We start from the raw sequence: 20631 nt of genomic DNA, 5'->3' as shown, positions 1-20631 counted from the left end.
CAAACACATGAAGAAAGAATAATAAAATGAATTTATATTTGTATATTAAAAAAAGAAAAGAAAGAAAGAAAATCAACCATCTAGAAGGATATTTATCAAAAATATTAGGGATGGTAGGGCCAGCGAGTCATGGCATGAGAAAGCAGACCAACATTGATTGAATTTGTTTATTGTTTTTTACGTACACACTCTCAACGTCCAGACCTTAGACTATAATAATTTAATTAACAATCATAATAATATCTAATAAAATAAGCCAAAGCATCAAAATTGATAGGCTACATGTTAATATCTAATAATACTGTACTGAGGGCTGCATTGCTTTGCTTTGGTCTTATCTAGAAGCCCAAGACCATATGAAATATAAATATTAATTATTGGCTATATATGTAATATTCCATTGGGTCAATATTTAATAGATTCAACGACACACCCTATCCTTATTAATGTAGTTGGAATTGAAAGCCAACCAATATTGGCCTCATTCGTAAACAACAAAAGGCACGTCAATTTAGATCCCTTTTTTCTCCCATAATTACCGCTTATCTTGATTAATTAATCTCATCACGATTATTATTGTACTAAACTCTCAAAAAATAATTAAAGGCTTTGAGCCTGTTTTACTCAAGTTGCGCAAGTTGCTAGCTTTTGCAAATTATACTCTAATAATTGAAACTAAAGTTGCATAGTAAATCACACATTTCTTTAACAGTATGTGTTTGGGGAGATAAAAGCGTAAAAAATAAAGTATGGTTGGTCGAGTGGTCAGCTCACTCGTCCGTTTAAGTAAGTATTGGGAGTTCGAACTATGTCTTGTGCATGCAGCAATCCATTGACCAGCAGCAGACCCTTAAATGGAGCTCAGATCCACGACAGATTTATTTTTAACCTGTCGAGTTAGAGGTTACTATTTGAGTAAACAAAAAAAAAAGCTGTAAAGAATAAATTATGTAAATCTAGGCATCTAGAAGCCAAAGATGAAAGATGCGTGTTGATGGGGTCAGTTGAAGCTCCATTAAACGAAGGATGGCGTCCTTGCTGATCATATATGACTTCCAAGATAAGATAGTATCTAATAACTAATTAACATCTTTACACATGTGTTACTTTTTTATATTATTTAATAACTAATTTAACGATTATTACTGATTCACATCATATGCCATATCCCAGGATTCCTGTGAGTTGTGACTTTTTTTTATGGACACCCACTCTAATTCATATTCAATCGGTTATTACATCATTACATGGAACTTTGCATTAAATAATCTGAATACTAACACCAATATTTTTAATAGAAAAAACAAATAATTAGTTGATATTAATTTAAATCTAAAGTGAATATAGTCACCAAAAATCTAAAGTGCAAAAAAAAAATTGATGATAGTTTGATATTTTTTATAAAAAAAAAAAAAATTGCGACTGTTTCCTGAATGGTTGGATTCTTGACTAGTGACTACCCCGGTCAACCTCCTAACGTTTTCTCATTTGAATGGTCTTTTATTTTTTGTGACTACCACTCCAATCTTCATCCATACATCATACATGAATGACTTCCTTAGCCGCCTCGTTTTAATTCAATTATAATATAATATGATACAATATAATATTATAATATAATAATCAACATTCCCCCTCTCTTTTCTCCCACCTTTAAAATATCTATAGTAAAAATAAATAGTTGATTTTGTCCATGAAAAATTATTTATTTTTTAAATTGATTTTTAAAAAATTTTAATTAAATTTATTTTTTAAAAATTTTAAGTTGATTATATTAAGGTAGAAACTTAGGTGCAGTCGACTTCACACGTAAAGTTGATACTTGAGAGCTGTTAGATGATTTAACTGATTTAACTAAATTTTCATCTAACGGCTCTTAGATATCAACTTCACGTGAAGTCAACTTTACTGGAGTTTTCACCCTATATTAATGTCTCCGGAGTTTGATTAATATTTACCCTGTCTTCTTCGTTAATTCACTGTATCTGCTTCAGTGGTTACAGTAGAAATGAAAATACAGTTTTACATCTACATGAGACATTCATTCTAGGGCTAGTAAGTAATGAATAATAGTAAATACTATTTCTAGATGAATGAATTGATGAACTAAGTAACCAGGAAAGTTCCCATTTCATATATCTTTGACAATTGACCATATGCCACAATAATGGAACTTTCTCCCTAACGTTCCCACGCAACCCAAGTTATTTTATTCCTACCTTTTTTCTTTCATACTCGAGTTAATTAAATTCTACTATTTTGTATTGCCAATGACAACTAATTTTTAAGTTATTACCAATTCAACGTCTGACTTTTCAGTCGCCGCCAGTTTTTGATGTCTTAACAACACTCTTCTTCTAACGTATAAATACATCGAGATCTTTTTCATCTCAAAACCATTCTCTCAATATTTTTTCATTCTTTAGCTTCTTCTTTTTCAAACATTAATCTACGTGCAAACAGAAGAAGAACTATTTAACATTTGGCACTCAATCACAAACAGAACAATATAATCTACTTGAAGAAGAGGAAGAAGAAGTTAAATTTGCTGTTGTTGTTTCTTTAACAGAAACAATAATGGAGGGAACTGATATATACAGAGCGAGTAATAGTTTAAGAAGAAGCTCATCGGTGTGGAGGAACAGCGGAGTTGAAGTGTTCTCTCGGTCCTCTCGTGAAGAGAATGATGAAGAAGCTCTCAAGTGGGCTGCGCTTGAAAAACTTCCAACCTACAACCGCCTCAGGAAAGGTTTGTTAACGGCCTCACAAGGCCCCGCCAGCGAAGTCGACGTCACCGATCTCGGTTACCAAGAGAGGCAGAAGCTTCTAGAGAGGCTGGTCAAGGTTGCCGAAGAGGACAACGAGAAGTTCCTCAGGAAACTCAAGCAGCGTATCGATAGGGTTGGCCTAGAGATTCCCACCGTTGAAGTTCGTTATGAACATCTCAACATCGATGCTGAGGCCTTTGTTGGAAGCAGAGCTTTGCCTTCTTTCATCAACTCTGTTTTCAACGTTGTTGAGGTAATTAAATTAATTAATCCATTAACAAAAAATGTTACTCATCATTACTCTCTTTTGCAGCTAGTCTGATCTCGCTTCTTCTTTGATTTTATTTGCAGGGATTCTTGAACATTATTCATGTTCTCCCAAGCAAAAAGAAACACGTTACTATTCTCAAGAATGTTAGCGGAATTGTGAAGCCTCAAAGGATGACACTGCTTCTAGGTCCTCCAGGTTCTGGAAAGACCACACTGCTTCTAGCCTTGTCTGGCAAGCTTGATAAGGGTCTTCAGGTATCTGGAAAAGTGACTTACAATGGACATGAAATGAATGAGTTTGTGCCTCAAAGAACTGCTGCTTACATCAGCCAGCATGATGTTCATATTGGAGAGATGACTGTCAGGGAAACCTTGGCTTTCTCTGCAAGGGTTCAAGGAGTTGGATCTCGTTATGGTTAGTCCTTACTCCTTACTCCTTAGCTTCTTCTCATATTTGTTCCTCAAAATCATAATTGTAGTATAACCTAACCCTAATTTTTCTTTCTGAATCCACAGATATGTTATCTGAGTTGGCTAGAAGAGAGAAAGCAGCAAACATCAAGCCTGACCCTGATATTGATGTTTACATGAAGGCGGTTTCCACTGCAGGCCAGGAATCAAGCATAGCAACTGATTACACACTCAAGGTAGTTACTAGTTAGTTATTACTAATTAGTAGTGTTCGATATATAACTATTCATGTGTCTCTGGATGTTCATCCTTGTTATAGATAGAAATTTAGTTATATGTTGTTGAATTTTGCAGATCTTGGGACTGGATATATGTGCTGATACTATGGTAGGGGATGAAATGCTGCGTGGAATCTCCGGTGGACAAAGGAAGCGTGTTACCACCGGAGAAATGTTGGTTGGACCAACAAATGCTCTGTTCATGGATGAAATATCAACAGGGTTGGACAGTTCCACAACTTTCCAGATTGTGAGCTCTCTGAGGCAGTATGTTCACATTATGAATGGAACGGCGGTTATATCTTTGCTGCAGCCAGCACCAGAGACTTATGAACTGTTTGATGACATCATCTTGATCTCCGATGGGCAAGTTGTGTACCATGGAGCCCGCGAATACGTGCTGGACTTCTTTGAGTCCATGGGATTCAGGTGTCCAGAGAGGAAAGGTGTTGCTGACTTCCTTCAAGAAGTGACTTCAAAGAAGGATCAAGCACAGTATTGGTCTCGCAGGGATGAGCCTTATCGATTCGTGACGGTTACTCAGTTTGCTGAAGCCTTTCAGTCATTCCACGTTGGAAGGAAACTTAATGAAGAGATTGCAGTTCCATTTGACAAGTCTAAGAGCCATCCAGCTGCATTAACCACTAAGAAGTATGGTCTCAACAAGAAGGAACTCTTGAAGGCTAACTTCGCAAGAGAGTATCTTCTTATGAAGAGGAACTCTTTTGTTTATGTCTTCAAGCTTGTTCAGGTTTGTTTTTCTTCTACATGGCCAAATTCCGCATTTACGTTTCCATTTTCATTCTTTTCTGATACTCAAAAACTTTTTTGTTTCTTTGCAGCTAACCATCATGGCATTGATAGCAATGACACTGTTTTTTAGAACTAAGATGCATCACCGAAACCAGGATGATGCTGGTGTTTATGCCGGTGCCCTATTTTTCACATTGATCACAATCATGTTCAATGGAATGGCTGAAATTTCCATGTCCATTGCTAAGCTTCCTGTTTTCTACAAGCAAAGGGATCTTCTGTTTTATCCCTCATGGGCATATGCTATTCCTTCATGGATTCTCAAGATTCCTGTCACAATTGTGGAAGTTGCAGTTTGGGTTTTCCTCACCTATTATGTCATTGGATTTGATCCTAATGTCGGCAGGTAAGATATAAAATCATATAAATGTTTTTACCAAACAGCTTAAACTCTTTGAGAGTTGAGAGAAGTAAAATCTGATGCGAGGTCTTGATTTTTTTTTTTTTTTTTGCAGGCTTTTCAAGCAGTATCTTTTGCTGTTATTCGTCCACCAAATGGCTTCTGCATTATTCCGTTCTATTGCAGCACTTGGTAGAAACATGATTGTTGCCAACACATTTGGTTCCTTTGCAATTCTTGCGTTTCTTTCATTGGGTGGCTTCCTTCTGTCAAGAAGTAAGTAGAATTTAGTTTTACAATGCACACCCACATGTTTGATGTGTAACACAAAAGCAAAACATGCTGCATTGATTCAACCTTATGATCTCATGTTTGTTGCATTTTCATTTCTTTGTGATTGAAACAGAGAATATCAAGGATTGGTGGATTTGGGGTTACTGGTGTTCACCTTTGATGTATGGACAAACTGGTCTAATGGTCAATGAATTTCGTGGCCACAATTGGAATGTAATTTCATGAAACTTGCAACTTTTGGAATCTATATAATTATTATTTATTATATCCACAACATGCAGGCCTAATCCTAACTAACTTATTTTGCTCTTTCCAATTTTCAGAAAAGCTCCAACCCCAACTTTGGAGTTACTTTTCTCGAGAGTCGTGGATTCTTCACAGACTCATATTGGTATTGGTTAAGCCTTGGAGCCTTGGTTGGATATGTGTTCCTTTTCAATGGAGTGTTTGCGGCTGCTCTTAGTATCCTTGGCCGTGAGTATTTTTTATCAGATCATTCATTAGTGATTGTGGTTCAATTCAAGACTCTTATATATGCAACAAATTCGTTACTGATAACTATTTCTTCAATGTGCAGCATTTGATAAGCCACAGCCTACAATAACTGAAGAATCTGAAGATGATGCACAAGAGGTTGAATTGCCACGCATAGGTGAGTAATCTTGTTCGTATCACTCATGAACTCTTAATCACAAGATACCACCTTTAGATGCTCATTTTTTATGTATATTTTTTCATGCAGAAAATTCAAGATCAGCAGAAGATGCTGTTGTGGAGTCAAGCCATGGAAAGAAAAAGGGAATGGTTCTTCCCTTTGAACCATATGCTATCACCTTTGATGAAGTCGTATACTCTGTTGACATGCCACAGGTAAGTCACATTCACTAACACTGTTTCTATATTTAGCTACTTTTCTTTATCAGAAAGCAAATGAAATCATTACTCTTGATTTCAACTTTCAGGAAATGAAAGAACAAGGTGTACAAGAGGACAAGTTGGTGCTTCTGAAGGGTGTTAGTGGTGCATTCAGGCCTGGTGTTCTCACTGCTCTTATGGGTGTAAGTGGAGCCGGTAAAACTACCTTGATGGATGTTCTTGCTGGTAGAAAAACTGGTGGATATATTGAAGGAAGCATAAAAGTTTCTGGATACCCTAAGAAGCAAGAAACATTTGCTCGAGTCTCGGGTTACTGTGAACAGAATGATATCCATTCACCTCATGTTACAGTCTATGAGTCCTTGCTCTACTCTGCATGGCTCCGTTTATCTTCAAGTGTTGATTCCAAAACTAGAAAGGTTTGTAACTGCTGCATTACACACCACTATGGCTAAAATCTAAGATGTTTATTATGACAAACTACTCATCACGTTTTAGATACTAATTGCTTAAAACTTTTTGGCAAATGGTTACAGATGTTCATTGAGGAAGTCATGGATCTTGTGGAGCTAACCTCATTGAGGAACTCACTAGTTGGTTTGCCTGGTGTGAGTGGTCTCTCAACCGAACAGCGCAAGAGGCTAACTATTGCAGTCGAATTGGTGGCTAATCCCTCCATAATTTTCATGGATGAGCCGACTTCTGGGTTAGATGCAAGAGCTGCTGCAATTGTTATGAGAACTGTCAGGAACACAGTGGACACAGGAAGAACTGTTGTGTGCACCATTCATCAACCTAGCATTGACATATTTGAAGCTTTTGATGAGGTGAAGGGTGATAAGATAAAAGTATCTGCATTTCATAAATTTTTTCCCCTCTCCGTTGGACTTGAATCTGACATATCTTGCTTACATGTGATTCTAGTTATTCCTAATGAAGCGCGGTGGACAAGAAATCTATGTTGGGCCACTTGGTCATCATTCTAGTCATTTGATCAAGTATTTTGAGGTAGGTTCCTGCCTAAGTTCAACATTAAACTTCACTGCTATGATTCACAATAGCAATTACTTATTTTCCAATATTTTCCATTCTCCAGAGCATTGAAGGAGTGAGTAAAATCACGGACGGATATAACCCAGCAACTTGGATGTTGGAAGTTACAACAACAGCACAAGAACTCAATTTGGGTGTTGATTTTACAGATTTATACAAAAACTCTGATCTATATAGGTAAGCTAATAATGCATATGGCTGAGGTCTATCTATGCTTATAATATTCTTGAGCTCCAAAATGCTTAGACTATTTTACATGGCTTTCTCAGGAGAAACAAGCAACTTATACAAGAGCTGGGACAGCCTGCTCCTGGTTCAAAGGATCTTCATTTCCCAACTCAATTCTCTCAGTCATTCTTGGTCCAATGCCAAGCTTGCTTATGGAAACAGCGTATATCTTATTGGCGCAATCCACCATATACTTCCGTGAGGTTCTTCTTCACTACTTTCATAGCTTTGATGATTGGATCAATGTTCTGGGGCCTTGGAGACAAAACGTAAGCAATACTAACACACGTTCCATTTTAATTTTACTCATTTTCTTCGCCGCCCTGTTGAACACTTGAGCTAATAATCCCTGTGGTTGCTGACAGCAAGAAACGGCAAGACTTGTTCAACGCAGTTGGTTCAATGTATAGTGCGGTTCTGTTCCTTGGAATACAGAATGCTTCATCGGTGCAGCCAGTGGTAGCCGTTGAAAGAACAGTGTTCTATAGAGAAAAAGCTGCTGGAATGTACTCTGCCTTACCCTATGCATTTGCACAGATACTAGTTGAAATACCTTACCTCTTCACGCAATCCGTGACCTATGGCCTCATAATTTACGCCATGCTCCAATTTGACTGGACAGCTGCGAAGTTCTTCTGGTATCTATACTTCATGTTCTTCACATTGTGCTACTTCACCTTCTATGGAATGATGGCTGTTGCTGTCACACCAAACCACCATGTTGCTGCCATTGTGGCTGCCGCATTCTATGCAATTTGGAACCTCTTTTCAGGATTTGTCGTCCCAAGACCTGTAAGTATTAACAACTTTGAACTGGTGAACAAAACTAAAAAATTATGCTTATGAACATTTTTCTTAACTTGTTTTTGTTATGTTATGACAGAGCATACCTATATGGTGGAGGTGGTACTATTGGGGTTGCCCAGTTGCATGGTCCCTTTATGGATTGATTGGATCACAGTTTGGAGATATAACTACTCCTATGTATGATGAAGGCGGCAAGAATGTTGGGCAGTTCATACACAGTTATTTTGGAATCAAGCATGACTTCATAGGATATGCTGCTGTTGTGGTTGCTGGAATTGCTGTGCTTTTTGCATTTATCTTTGCTTCTGCAATCAAGGCCTTTAACTTCCAAAAGAGATAGAGACACTTGAAGAATTCTTTATTATTTTTTCTTTTCCCTTTTCTTTTTTTTTTTCCCTTTCAATTTCAGTTGACACTTGTTATATTTGTATCTATGGTAGTTTATCCAACTTTGCTTTTAGGAGCAATTATTATTTTCCACCTTCTTGTGCAAATTCGGAGATGTTTTCATAAATGTACAAGCATATGAATAAGATTTTGGTTCTGTATTATCAGTTTAACTTTATAAATGAAAGATATAGTGTGTTCTGATGAATAATCATTTCAATCTTCCATATAAGAAAAGGCTTGATTTTCCTGTTAATTCTGAATCCACAATGTTTTTGTTAATAACATAAAACTACATGCAACTATGCAAGTGCAAGCTCAGTTGGCAGTAATACATTTCACAAACTAATTAACCATTTAATAATAGATAAAGCTGAGACGCAAACGGTGCTAAGACAAAGAATATCTTCTACCAAATAATAATAATTCAGCTACGTGTGTTTAGGCATATGCAGATCATGCAAATGCAGAAAATTTTAGGAATTTTTTAATGTCATGAATCAAGTGAGAACCAAGGGAAGAAAATTTGCTATTCTAACACACTTGCATCCATTTCTTTTCCCTGAAACACACGTTCATCTTGTTCAATAATGAATATCATCCATTAATAATTTCTCTTATTTCTTTCTTTCTTGGTAAATTCTGTCTACCAATTCTTTTCATTTTTTTTTGGTAAATAATTCTTTTCATTTTTATAGTTTTTTTTTTCCGATTAATCAACTTTGCGTAAAGCCCAAAAGAAATATTACACTGCATTATTCTTTTGGACTTGAGAAACTAGACTACATTAATCCTACGGGTTATTTCATTTTGATTTGGTCAGAACTAATCTCTCTCTTCTTTCTTGTTTTTATTTTTTATTTTGTTAACAGACTTATCAAGGCCTAACATGCAAAAATATCCATTTTGGGTAGATTCCATTGGGTTTTGTTATTCTAAATGGGCTATTTATAGTCCATAAATTGACCAAAAAAGTGTGGCACAAAAAAGAAGCAGAGAAATGAATGTAACAGCAAAAAACGCCGTTGCCGGGGATCGAACCCGGGTCACCCGCGTGACAGGCGGGAATACTCACCACTATACTACAACGACTTCGTTGATAGAGTAGCGTATCAAAAGATTAAGATTTCATTTCTTTTGAAAACAAACAAAAACAAAAACTTCATAGGATACCCAGGATTCCAATCACTTTCATGTTGTAGTTCCCTATTCGGATCCATTGAAGATATGAGGCTCCAGTCTTATTGCATGGTCCGTTACACAATTGGCAAAAAAATACAGCTATATCATATATATTTTGCTCCCCTGTTTTTCATTTGAGGGGGTTTGTGCTGTTTGATTGACCATATCAAACATTATTTTGGCTTTTGCTATAAGCTTTGATTGAAGATATCTTAGGCAGCATAGGGCCTATTCTGGTACCTAGGTACATTAATTTGGTTACCTTTAGTTAAGTACTATATGCCACACCATTTATGGTATAGTATGTAGGGAAATTGCCTAGGCCATGTTGCTCTGTCTCTTGCTCTCGTATGTATCCAAGCCTTTCTTCATATATAGAATGCATAGTGATATCTTTTAGCTATGGTCGAATCTTTATGAGGGAATCTGCCAGGCATTGATAATCACCTTCATAGTTGCACCATTCATTGTGTTTGCTTAGCTTTATCAATCACACACATGGACCGTATAATTAATTAACCACTTCTGTGACATAAGGTAGCGTTTGGTGGAGAGAAAGAGATGGAAAGATTGAGACTGAGAGACTGAGAGTAAGAGACAGAGATTGAAATAAGTCTCAGTATTCTATTTGGTGTAAAGTGTGAGACAAAAATTGAAACAAGAATAAAATTTTAATTTAATTTGTACAAAGGATAAAATTTGAATTAATTAATTGAAATGAATATATTTTATGTATAAAATGTTATTAAAGTTTCAGTCTTCATCTCTAAAAGTTTTAGTCCCCTATATCCTTACTTTTTGGAGAAATTTTAATATCAATCTCTAAACCAACAAACATAATACTGAGTCTCAGTTTCTCAGTCTCTGTCTCAATACCTCAAAACAAAAATTACCTAAGTGTACATAGTTTTATATATGTCTACATCTCATGTATTTTATAGAAAATTCATGAGCAAAATTTTGTTAACTAGCCATAAAACATTTAAGTAGACTACTTCTATCATTATAAAAATGATAATATTTAGTTATGACTTATGATCTTATTATAATAGAATGAATATAATAAGGGTTTTGCTAAAAAAAATTTCTATAGTAATTATATATAACATGCATGATATTAAAATTATTAGTAGTAATTTTAAAAACTTGAGTGTTGTAATTTTTGTATATAAAATTTTTCATTAGTAACCTTAGCAAGTGTTCTTATTAACTAAAACCCTAATAATTATTAGCATATAGAAATTCCGAATCTACTATGTAGGGGTCACAAGTTACAAGTCACAGCGTCCATTGCTTCCAATTAGGAGCCAGTCCGTGCGGTACTAAACATTGAAAACGATATGATTTTGGAATTAGTAACCATTTTCTTTGAAATCATGCATAGACCCACGATGGAACGTACCTCTCAATCACACATTCATTGATAAGATTAATTAAGATAACAATTAATGCTGATCTTAATTAGATCTTAAATGTATACTGTGGTCATTCACAATCCGGGAAAAGACATTGACCTAATGAAGATTAATTAAGATGGCCTACGTCCATAGGTTCAATTTGTTATATTTAATAATTTATTATTATTTTTGTTGCTATGAATTGTTGCTCGTGTGGTGGGATCAGAAAGTGATTACTTTAATTTGGACTTTTAATCCACACGTCAACATGATTTGAAAAGGTGAAATAAGAATGAAATGCGTGTGTTGAAAAGTCTGATATATATAAAAGCATTCGTCTTATTATTACACATTGGTGTAAGTAAAACGTCTCATTCACAAAATCTTAATACAAATCTAGCTAGCTACTAGTAACTAGTATCGTATATGCATGATAAATTGATAATAATTAATCTCTATATATATACAGTTGATGTGACTAAGATTTTGATTCGGATAATGATATCCTGGTCGACGACTGATTTTTTTGACAGAAACACTTCAACGGAAAAGGCCTTAATTAGCTTATAAACATACATACACAGTTCAATTAAAACGGGTCAGTTCAAAACTATATAGTAGTTATCAACTCATTTTGTGTAATATAAATTATTATAATATAGGATCTCACTAAGATACAATGGACTATTTATACAATGTGTACAGTGAATTATATATTGAGTTACAAAATGAACATCCTCTATATTATCTAGAATAACCATCTGAGTACTAGGATAATAAACATCTTTCCAAAAGTTTAAACTGATTTTGTGATACATGTTTAGGAAAGTATTTTCGTCATTTTGGAGTTAAAGGGGTAAAATGGTAATCTTGTCATATTTAAAAATCTGAATACTACTGAACAAATTAGAAGTAATTCAATTCTTCTAACAAACTCTAACAACAAAATAAACTAACATAAATGCTTAAAAATTCGAAAATTAATAATAAATTATGTCTTCCATAGTTCCATTGAATTTGAAAAGACAGAAGTAATTCAATTCTTCCAACAAACTCTAACAACAAAATAAACTAACATAAATGCCTAAAAATTCGAAAATTAATAATAAATTATGCCTTTCATTGAATTTGAAAAGTATTATTGGACTTCTTGCTGTCGAGACGGACTCTTGGTCTTCTTGATATCCAAGACTGGCGTAGTACAATTCTTCTAATATTCAGATCTTTGAATAAAGATTACCATTTTGCCTCTTGACTCTAAAATGACGAAAATGCCTTCCTGTATCATTTTAGGGTTCACTAAGGATCAAACTCTTGACATTTCGAATCTAGCGTCATGATACCACTCATCCCAAAAGTTTCAACTGGTGAAAAAAAATAACACTAATAATTATATCTCTAATACTCCCTAAAACACATTATACAAATATTTCATTGATTCCTCGTACTTCCCCAATAATATATTGATGATTATATATCAATATTAAAACACAAGAAGAAAACTTCACCACACACTTAAACGGGTACGTTCATCTGATCTAATTTTTTTCACGGAGTAGTCACCAACTATATATTTGTTCCAAGTTGGGATTTAGCTGTCTTAATTCAATCATTAATTCCCATGATGGTAGGTCATATTCTATTCCAAATCTGCCCTAGGATTCACTCACTAAACTAATCAAGTATCAAGCCATACCTTGTGTCACAAATTCTGAATCATCACGAAATTATTTTTTTAAAAAATTTAAACTGATAGAAATATTTTTAATATATCTTTTTAAATAAGATTTTTGTTTATTTTGTTTGAATTTTTACATAATTTTTTTTATCTATTTTATGCTATTTTTTTGTCTAACAAGAACCAAATTCTCAATCTTTTTATTATAAAAACTCTGATATTATATCATAATCACTTCTCTCAAAATTTTAAATTAATAAAAAATATATATATAAATAATAATATAATTTACTTTCAAGATCTAGAACCTAGCTTTTTCTTGCCTTAGTCTCTTAATCAATTAACAAAACACCTTCACTTTAAGAAAGAAAATACTATACTAATTAATATGCTTTTTGTGTTTGATCTCTACGTGTGTTAATTATACCCACTCGCTCTTCAATTATATATAAGAAAAAAAATCAGTAGTATTTGGCAGTTCTTACCAAACATATATATCTTACATTTTATATTATGTTGTCTTAAGCATATCTGCTTATGTATATAAATATCATGTTCCACGTCCTTATGTCTGTTTGTATTTGTAGTTTAGTTGTCATGTAGTATTATTGTGTCTAACTCCAATTTGAAAATATATAATAAACAATTAATATTGTTCATATCAATCTTTGTCTGCAATAATCCAAACTCCAAGTTATTAATACATACTTCAATAATATTGTTCCATATACAAAAATATATACAAAGCAATAGAAGAGATTAAAAATTTGTAATCAATGCATTCATAGAAGAACTTTTTTTTGCAAGGTAAGCCGATAACTATCATCATCTTGTGCTAATCAATCATGCAACGTGTACTTTTCTATCAACTAGCTAGAGAGTGGTGGAAATCTAATTAAATTAAAGCGAGTGGTGTATCTATCTTATTAACTAAGCTCTCCTTCGTGCATGTCATTTTCAGGAAGTAATAAAGTATTCATTGATCAAATCACTCTTGTATGTATATATGTGCTATTTAAAATTCAATGTCGGTCAAAAGAGAACTTAATTATAATGATAAGACTCACTAATAAGTGGTTTTTCAGTGATTTCATTTGATCCAATCACAATAATATGCATGCTAATCATCACTTTAATAATGGCTTAGTATGTACAACTAATAATCATGAATTGTTCCCTTTGTTATCATAAATTTTCTTCCTTTAGCTAGGACTTCAAAATATATATATATATATTAAATACTTTTTAACTACTCTTTAGGTATTTTAATGTATATAGTTAGAATAAATTTATTAAAATTTAGGTATTTAGTATTTTATGTAAAAATTTATATAAATAATGTTAAAAATAAAAGTGTGTAATTTCATCCTTTAACTGTTTTTTAATTTTTTTTTCAGGTTTTGAATAGAGTTTTGTCAAAACAGTTTATAATAAATTAAATGTTTAAATATAAAATTGATTTAAAGATGAAATAATGTCTTTTTTATTTAGTAGCTGTCTTCTGAACGTATTTTCTATTTTTTATGTATTGAAAGATGGAAAAATCTTAAAGATTAGTACATACTCTCCACAAATCTCACGCATAATTTTTTATGCAACAAATTCTCTCATTTTTTTTCAAGAAAATATATGTTATCCAATGTCTTTTTCTTAGAAAAATCCTAAGTGGGCAACATAATTTTTTATTTTTATATTCAGTGATTGCATTTGATACAATCACAATAATATGTATGTTAATCATCACTCCAATAATGGCTTAACATGTACAATTAATAATCATCTTTTCTTTGTTATCATTAATCTTTTTTTCTTTAGCTAGGACTTCAAAAAAATATATATATATATATATATATATATATATATATTAAAATTTTGGATATTTAGTATTTTATGTAAAAATTTATACAGATAATGTTAATAACAAAAGTGTATAATTTCATCCTTTTACTGTCTCTTCAAATTTTTTTTTGTAGGTTTTGAATAGAATTTTATCAGAACAGTTTATAATAAATTAAATGTTTAAGTACAAAATTGATTTAAACATAAAATAAGTCTTTTCTATACAGCAGCAGTCTGCTGAACGTGTTTTTTATTTTCCATGTATTGGAAGATGAAAAAATATTAACTGAGCATAAGTACGTACCTTTTACACATGTCACACATAATTTTTTATGCAACAAATTCTCTCATTTTTTCTTTTCAAAAAAATATATGTTGTCCAATGTCTTTTTCTTAAAAAAATTCTAAGTGGCCAATATAATTTTTTATTTTTATATTCAGTAATTTTATTTGATACAATCACAATATTATGCATACTAATCATCACTTTAATAATGACTTAGCATGTACAATTAATAATCATGAATTGTTTCTTTTGTTATCATTAATTTTTCTTTCTTTAGCTAGTAATGACTTAACATGTACAATTAATAATCATGAATTGTTTCCTCTGTTATCATTAATTTTTCTTTCTTTAGCTAGGACTTCAATATATATATATATATATATATTAAAATATAGGTATTTAGTATTTTATGTAAAAATTTATATAACTAATGTTAATAACAAAGTGTGTAATTTCATCCTTTAACTGTCTTTTAAATTTTTTCTCTTTGCAGATTTTGAATAGAATTTTATCAGAACAGCTTATAATAAATTAAATATTTAAATGTAAAAGTAATTTAAATATGAAATAATGTCTTTTTTATATAGCAGTGGTCTACTGAACGTGTTTTTTATTTTCTATGTATCGAAAGATAAAAAAATCTTAATGGAGTATTAATATATACCCTCCACACATCTCACGCATAATTTTTTATGCAACAGATTCTCTCATTTTTTCTTTTCAAAAAAATTTATGTTGTCCAATGTCTTTTTAAATCTTAAGTGGCCAACATTATTTTTGTATTCAGTAATTTCATTTGATACAATCATAATAATATGCATGCTAATCATCACTTTAATAATGACTTTTGATGTACAACTAATAATCATAAATTGTTTTCTTTGTTATCATAAATTTTTCTTTCTTTAGCTAGGAATTCAATATATATATATTAAAATTTAGGTATTTAGTATTTTATGTAAAAATTTATATAGATAATGTTAAAAACAAAAGTGTGTAATTTCATCCTTTAACTATTTTTAATTTTTTTTTTTACAAATTTTGAATAGAGTTTTATCAGAATAGTTTACAATAAATTAAATGTTTAAGTACAAAACTAATTTAAACATAAAATAATATCTTTTCTATACAGCAACAGTCTACTAAATGTATTTTCTATTTTTTATGTATTAAAAGATAAAAAAATCTTAATCGAACATTAGTACATATTCTCCATATATCTCACGCATAATTTTTTATGCACCAGATTCTCTCATTATTTTTTTCAAGAAAATATATGTTGTCAAATTTCTTTTTAAATCCTAAATGGCCAACATGATTTTTTATTTTTATATTCAGTGATTTTATTTGATACAATCACAATAATATGTATGCTAATCATCACTTCAATAATAGTTTATCATGTACAACTAATAATCATGAATTGTTTTCTTTGTTATCATAAATTTTTCTTTCTTTAGCTAGGACTTCAAAAATATATATATATATATATATATATATATATATATATATACTCTTTTTAAATACTTTTTAACTACTCTTTAGGTATTCTAATGTACATAGTTAGAATAAATTTATTAAAATTTAGGTATTTAGTATTTTATGTAAAAATTTATATAGATAATGTTAAAAATAAAAGTGTGTAATTTCAACCTTTAACTGTTTTTTAAATTTGTTTTTTTTTTTGCAGGTTTTAAATAGAGTTTTGTCAAAACAGTTTATAATAAATTAAATGTTTAAATACAAAATTGATTTAAAGATGAAATAATGTCTTTTTTATTTAGTAGCAGTCTCCCGAGCGTGTTTTCTATTTTCCATGTATTGAAAGATGGAAAAATCTTAAACATTAGTATATATCCTCCACACATCTCACGCATAATTTTTTATGCAACAGATTCTCTTATTTTTTTTTCAAGAAAATATATGTTTTCTAATGTCTTTTTCTTAGAAAATCCTAAGTGGCCAACATGATTTTTTTTTTATATTCAGTGATTTTTTTTGATACAATCACAATAATATGCATGTTAATAATCACTTCAATAATGGCTTAACATGTACAACTAATAATCATGTTTTCTTTGTTATCATTAATTTTTCTTTCTTTAGCTAGGACTTCAAAAAAAAAAAAATATATATATATATATATATTAAAATTTTGGTTATTTAGTATTTTATGTAAAATTTTATATAGATAATGTTAATAACAAAAGCGTGTAATTTCATCATTTAACTATTTTTTAAATTTTTTCTCTTTGCAGATTTTGAATAAAATTTTATCAGAACAGTTTACAATAAATTAATTGTTTAAGTGCAAAACTAATTTAAACATGAAATAATTTCTTTTCTATACAGCAGCAGTCTGCGTATTGGAAGATAGAAAAATCTTAACTGAGCATAAGTACATACCCTCCACGCATCTCACGCATAATTTTGTATGCAACGTATTCTCTTATTTTTCTTTTCAAGAAAATATATGTTGTCCAATGTCTTTTTCTTAAAAAAATTTTAAGTGGCCAACATTATTTTTTTTATATTCAATAATTTCATTTGATACAATCACAATATTATGCATGCTAATCATCACTTCAATAATGACTTAACATATTCAACTAATAATCATGAATTGTTTCCTTTGTTATCATTAATTTTTCTTTCTTTAGCTAGTACTTCAAAATATATATATATATTAAAATTTAGATATTTAGTATTTTATGTACAAATTTATATAGATAATGTTAATAACAAAAGTGTGTAATTTTATCCTTTAACCGTCTTTTAATTTTTTCTCTTTGCAGATTTTGAATAGAGTTTTATCAGAACAGCTTACAATAAATTAAATGTTTAAGTGCAAAACTAATTTAAACAAGAAATAATATCTTTTTTATACAGCAGCAGCCTGCTGAACGTGTTTTTTATTTTTTATGTATTGAAAGATAAAAAAATCTTAATCGAACATTAGTACATACCTTCTACACATCTCACGCATAATTTTTTATGCAACAGATTCTCTCATTTTTTTTTTCAAAAAAATTTAGGTTGTCCAATGTCTTTTTCTTAGAAAAATCCAAAGTGGCCAACATGATTTTTTATTTTTATATTCAGTGATTTCATTTGATACAATCACAATAATATGCATGCTAATTATCACTTCAATAATGATTTAACATGTACAACTAATAATAATGAATTGTTTTCTTTGTTATCATTAATTTTTCTTTCTTTAGCTAGGACTTCAATATATATATATATATATATATATATATTAAAATTTAGTAAAATTTAGGTATTTAGTATTTTATGTAAAAATTTATATAGATAATGTTAAAAATAAAAATGTATAATTTCATCCTTTAACTGTTTTTTAAATTTTTTTCTTTGCAGATTTTGAATAGAGTTTTATTAGAACAGTTTACAATAAATTAAATGTTTAAGTACAAAACTAATTTAAACATAAAATAATATCTTTTCTATACAGCAGCAGTCTGCTGAACGCTGAACGTGTTTTTATTTTTCATGTATTCAAAGATAAAAAAATCTTAACTGAACATTAGTACATACTCTCCACATATCTCACGCATAATTTTTTATACACTAGATTCTCTCATTTTTTCTTTTCAAACAAATATATGTTATCCAACGTCTTTTTAAATCCTAAGTGGCCAACATTATTTTTTATTTTTATATTCTGTGATTTCATTTGATACAATCACAATAATATGCATGCTAATCATCACTTCAATAATAACTTATCATGTACAACTAATAATCATGAATTGTTTTCTTTGTTATCATAAATTTTTCTTTCTTTAGCTAGGACTTCAATAAATATATATATATATACTCTTTTTAAATACCTTTTAGGTATTCTTTAGATACTTTAATGTATATAGTTTGTTAGAATAAATTTATTAAAATTTAGGTATTTAGTATTTTATGTAAAAATTTATATAGATAATGTTAATAACAAAAATGTATAATTTCATCCTTTAACTGTCTCTTAAAATTTTTTTTTGCAGGTTTTGAATAAAGTTTTATCAGAACAGTTTATAATAAATTAAATGTTTAAGTGCAAAATTAATTTAAACATAAAATAATGTATTTTCTATACAGCAGCAGTCTATTAAAAGTGTTTTTTATTTTCTATATATTGAAAAATAAAAAATCTTAACCAAACATTAATATGTACCTTCCACACATTTCACGCATAATTTTTTATGCGATTGATTCTCTCATCTTTTTTTTTTTTCAAAAAAATATATGTTTTCCAATGTCTTTTTTTAAGAAAAATCCAAAGTGACCAACATGATTTTTTATTTTTTATATTCAGTGATTTCATTTGATACAATCACAATAATATGAATGCTAATCATCATTTTGATAATGGCTTAGCATGTACAACTATAATCATAAATTGTTTTCTTTTTTATCATAAATTTTTCTTTCTTTAGCTAGGACTTCAAAATATATATATACTCTTTTTAAATATCTTGGAGGTACTCTTTAGGTACTCTAATGTATATAGTTTTTTAGAATAAATTTATTGAAAAAGCATAAATTGATTTAAATATGAAATGATGTCTTTTTTATACCGTAGCAGTTTGCTGAACGTGTTTTTTTATTGGAAGATGGAAAAATCTTAACCGAGCATTAGCATATACCTCTACACATCTCACGCATAATTTTTTATGCGACAGAATCTCTCATTTTTCTTTTCAACAAAATATATGTTGTCTAATGTCTTCTTAAGAAAATCCTAAGTAGTCAATACGATCTTTTATTTTTATTTTAAAATATATAAAAAATTAATTTTTAGTTAATTAATATTATTAGCCAATTTTAATAGTTAAATTTGTAATTTAAAATTTAGAATTTAGAATTTATAATTTAATATCTAAATTTTAAGATGAATAAAATAATTTTAAAATTTATAGTTGATATTAACGGAAAAAAATTAATTGCATAGTATTACTATTTTTTTATACACAAAGTAATACTAGTTAACTTTTTAAATTTTTATTAAATGTATTAACATTTAATTACGATCAAATTGTTTTTCTTAATATCAGCCAAATTTTTTAAATTAAAATTTTTAAATTTTAATTCTAAATTTTAAATTTTTTAAAATTATTTTATAATAAAAAAATTTAGTTAATATTGTCTATCCAAAAATTAAATGATAAAAATTAAATATGGACAGAGTGTATCAATAAATACTTATTTTATTATTTGATGTTAAAATACAATTTTACAAGTTTCCAACACCCATCATTGTTTATTTTGTCGATATTGAACTGAAAATTAATAACATATTAATTATTTCTGTTTATATATGGTGACGGTGAAACATAGATCAGGTTTTTCCAATTTTATTCCATAAAGAAAATGATTAAAAAGAAGTAAAAGTTTAGGACCATGAATAATGAATAATGGTGTCACAGACGTAGGGACAGCATGCATATGCAAATTGGACAAACGATGAATAAATCAAACAAGTGAAAACTGAAAACACTGCAAAGTCGAATTGAAAATGAGTTTTGAGGGTAAAATAAGAAGAACAACACTTAGCATTGCTCCATGATATGAACGATAAGGCTGTGATTCTGATGATGAACAAGTTGGACAGCCACCAACACGTGGTTGTTGCAGAGAGACAACACTAACTTTGTGTTCAGAACATTATTGTTTCATTCCCCAAATCATTGCTCTCAAATTGGATCAACTTAC

At 30.2% G+C, this 20631-nt stretch overlaps 1 protein-coding gene and 1 non-coding gene across 2 annotated transcripts; one reads left to right on the top strand and one right to left on the bottom strand.

Moving 5' to 3' along the window:
• The first annotated feature begins 2392 nt into the window (after positions 1 to 2392).
• On the top strand, positions 2393 to 8736 carry LOC130940796 (pleiotropic drug resistance protein 1-like). The gene is made up of 17 exons (XM_057869035.1): positions 2393 to 3021; positions 3120 to 3453; positions 3555 to 3685; positions 3804 to 4478; positions 4570 to 4886; positions 4996 to 5156; positions 5287 to 5387; positions 5498 to 5648; positions 5752 to 5826; positions 5917 to 6044; positions 6137 to 6469; positions 6587 to 6877; positions 6975 to 7058; positions 7147 to 7280; positions 7373 to 7600; positions 7697 to 8123; positions 8215 to 8736. The coding sequence occupies exons 1-17, from the start codon at positions 2578 to 2580 to the stop codon at positions 8476 to 8478; spliced, it is 4278 nt and encodes a 1425-aa protein (XP_057725018.1). The 5' UTR covers positions 2393 to 2577; the 3' UTR covers positions 8479 to 8736.
• Positions 8737 to 9545: 809 nt separating this feature from the next.
• TRNAD-GUC (transfer RNA aspartic acid (anticodon GUC)) lies at positions 9546 to 9617 on the bottom strand. Its single transcript has one exon. It is a non-coding gene; the product is annotated as a tRNA-Asp (tRNA).
• Between the last annotated feature and the right edge of the window lie 11014 nt (positions 9618 to 20631).

This window comes from Arachis stenosperma, chromosome 7, assembly GCF_014773155.1.
Source record: "Arachis stenosperma cultivar V10309 chromosome 7, arast.V10309.gnm1.PFL2, whole genome shotgun sequence".
Taxonomy (NCBI): Eukaryota; Viridiplantae; Streptophyta; class Magnoliopsida; order Fabales; family Fabaceae; genus Arachis; species Arachis stenosperma.
The sequence above is the reverse complement of the archived record's forward strand: the minus strand, read 5'-3'. Positions and strand labels throughout refer to the sequence as shown.

Excerpts from the sequence above, each read along its gene's own strand:
- LOC130940796 (XM_057869035.1), top strand. The coding sequence starts at position 2,578 with ATGGAGGGAACTGATATATACAGAGCGAGTAATAGTTTAAGAAGAAGC. Across the intron at positions 4,887-4,995 it reads TTTGATCCTAATGTCGGCAG|GCTTTTCAAGCAGTATCTTT; the intron begins GTAAGATATAAA and ends TTTTTTTTGCAG. Across the intron at positions 7,601-7,696 it reads TGGGGCCTTGGAGACAAAAC|CAAGAAACGGCAAGACTTGT; the intron begins GTAAGCAATACT and ends GGTTGCTGACAG.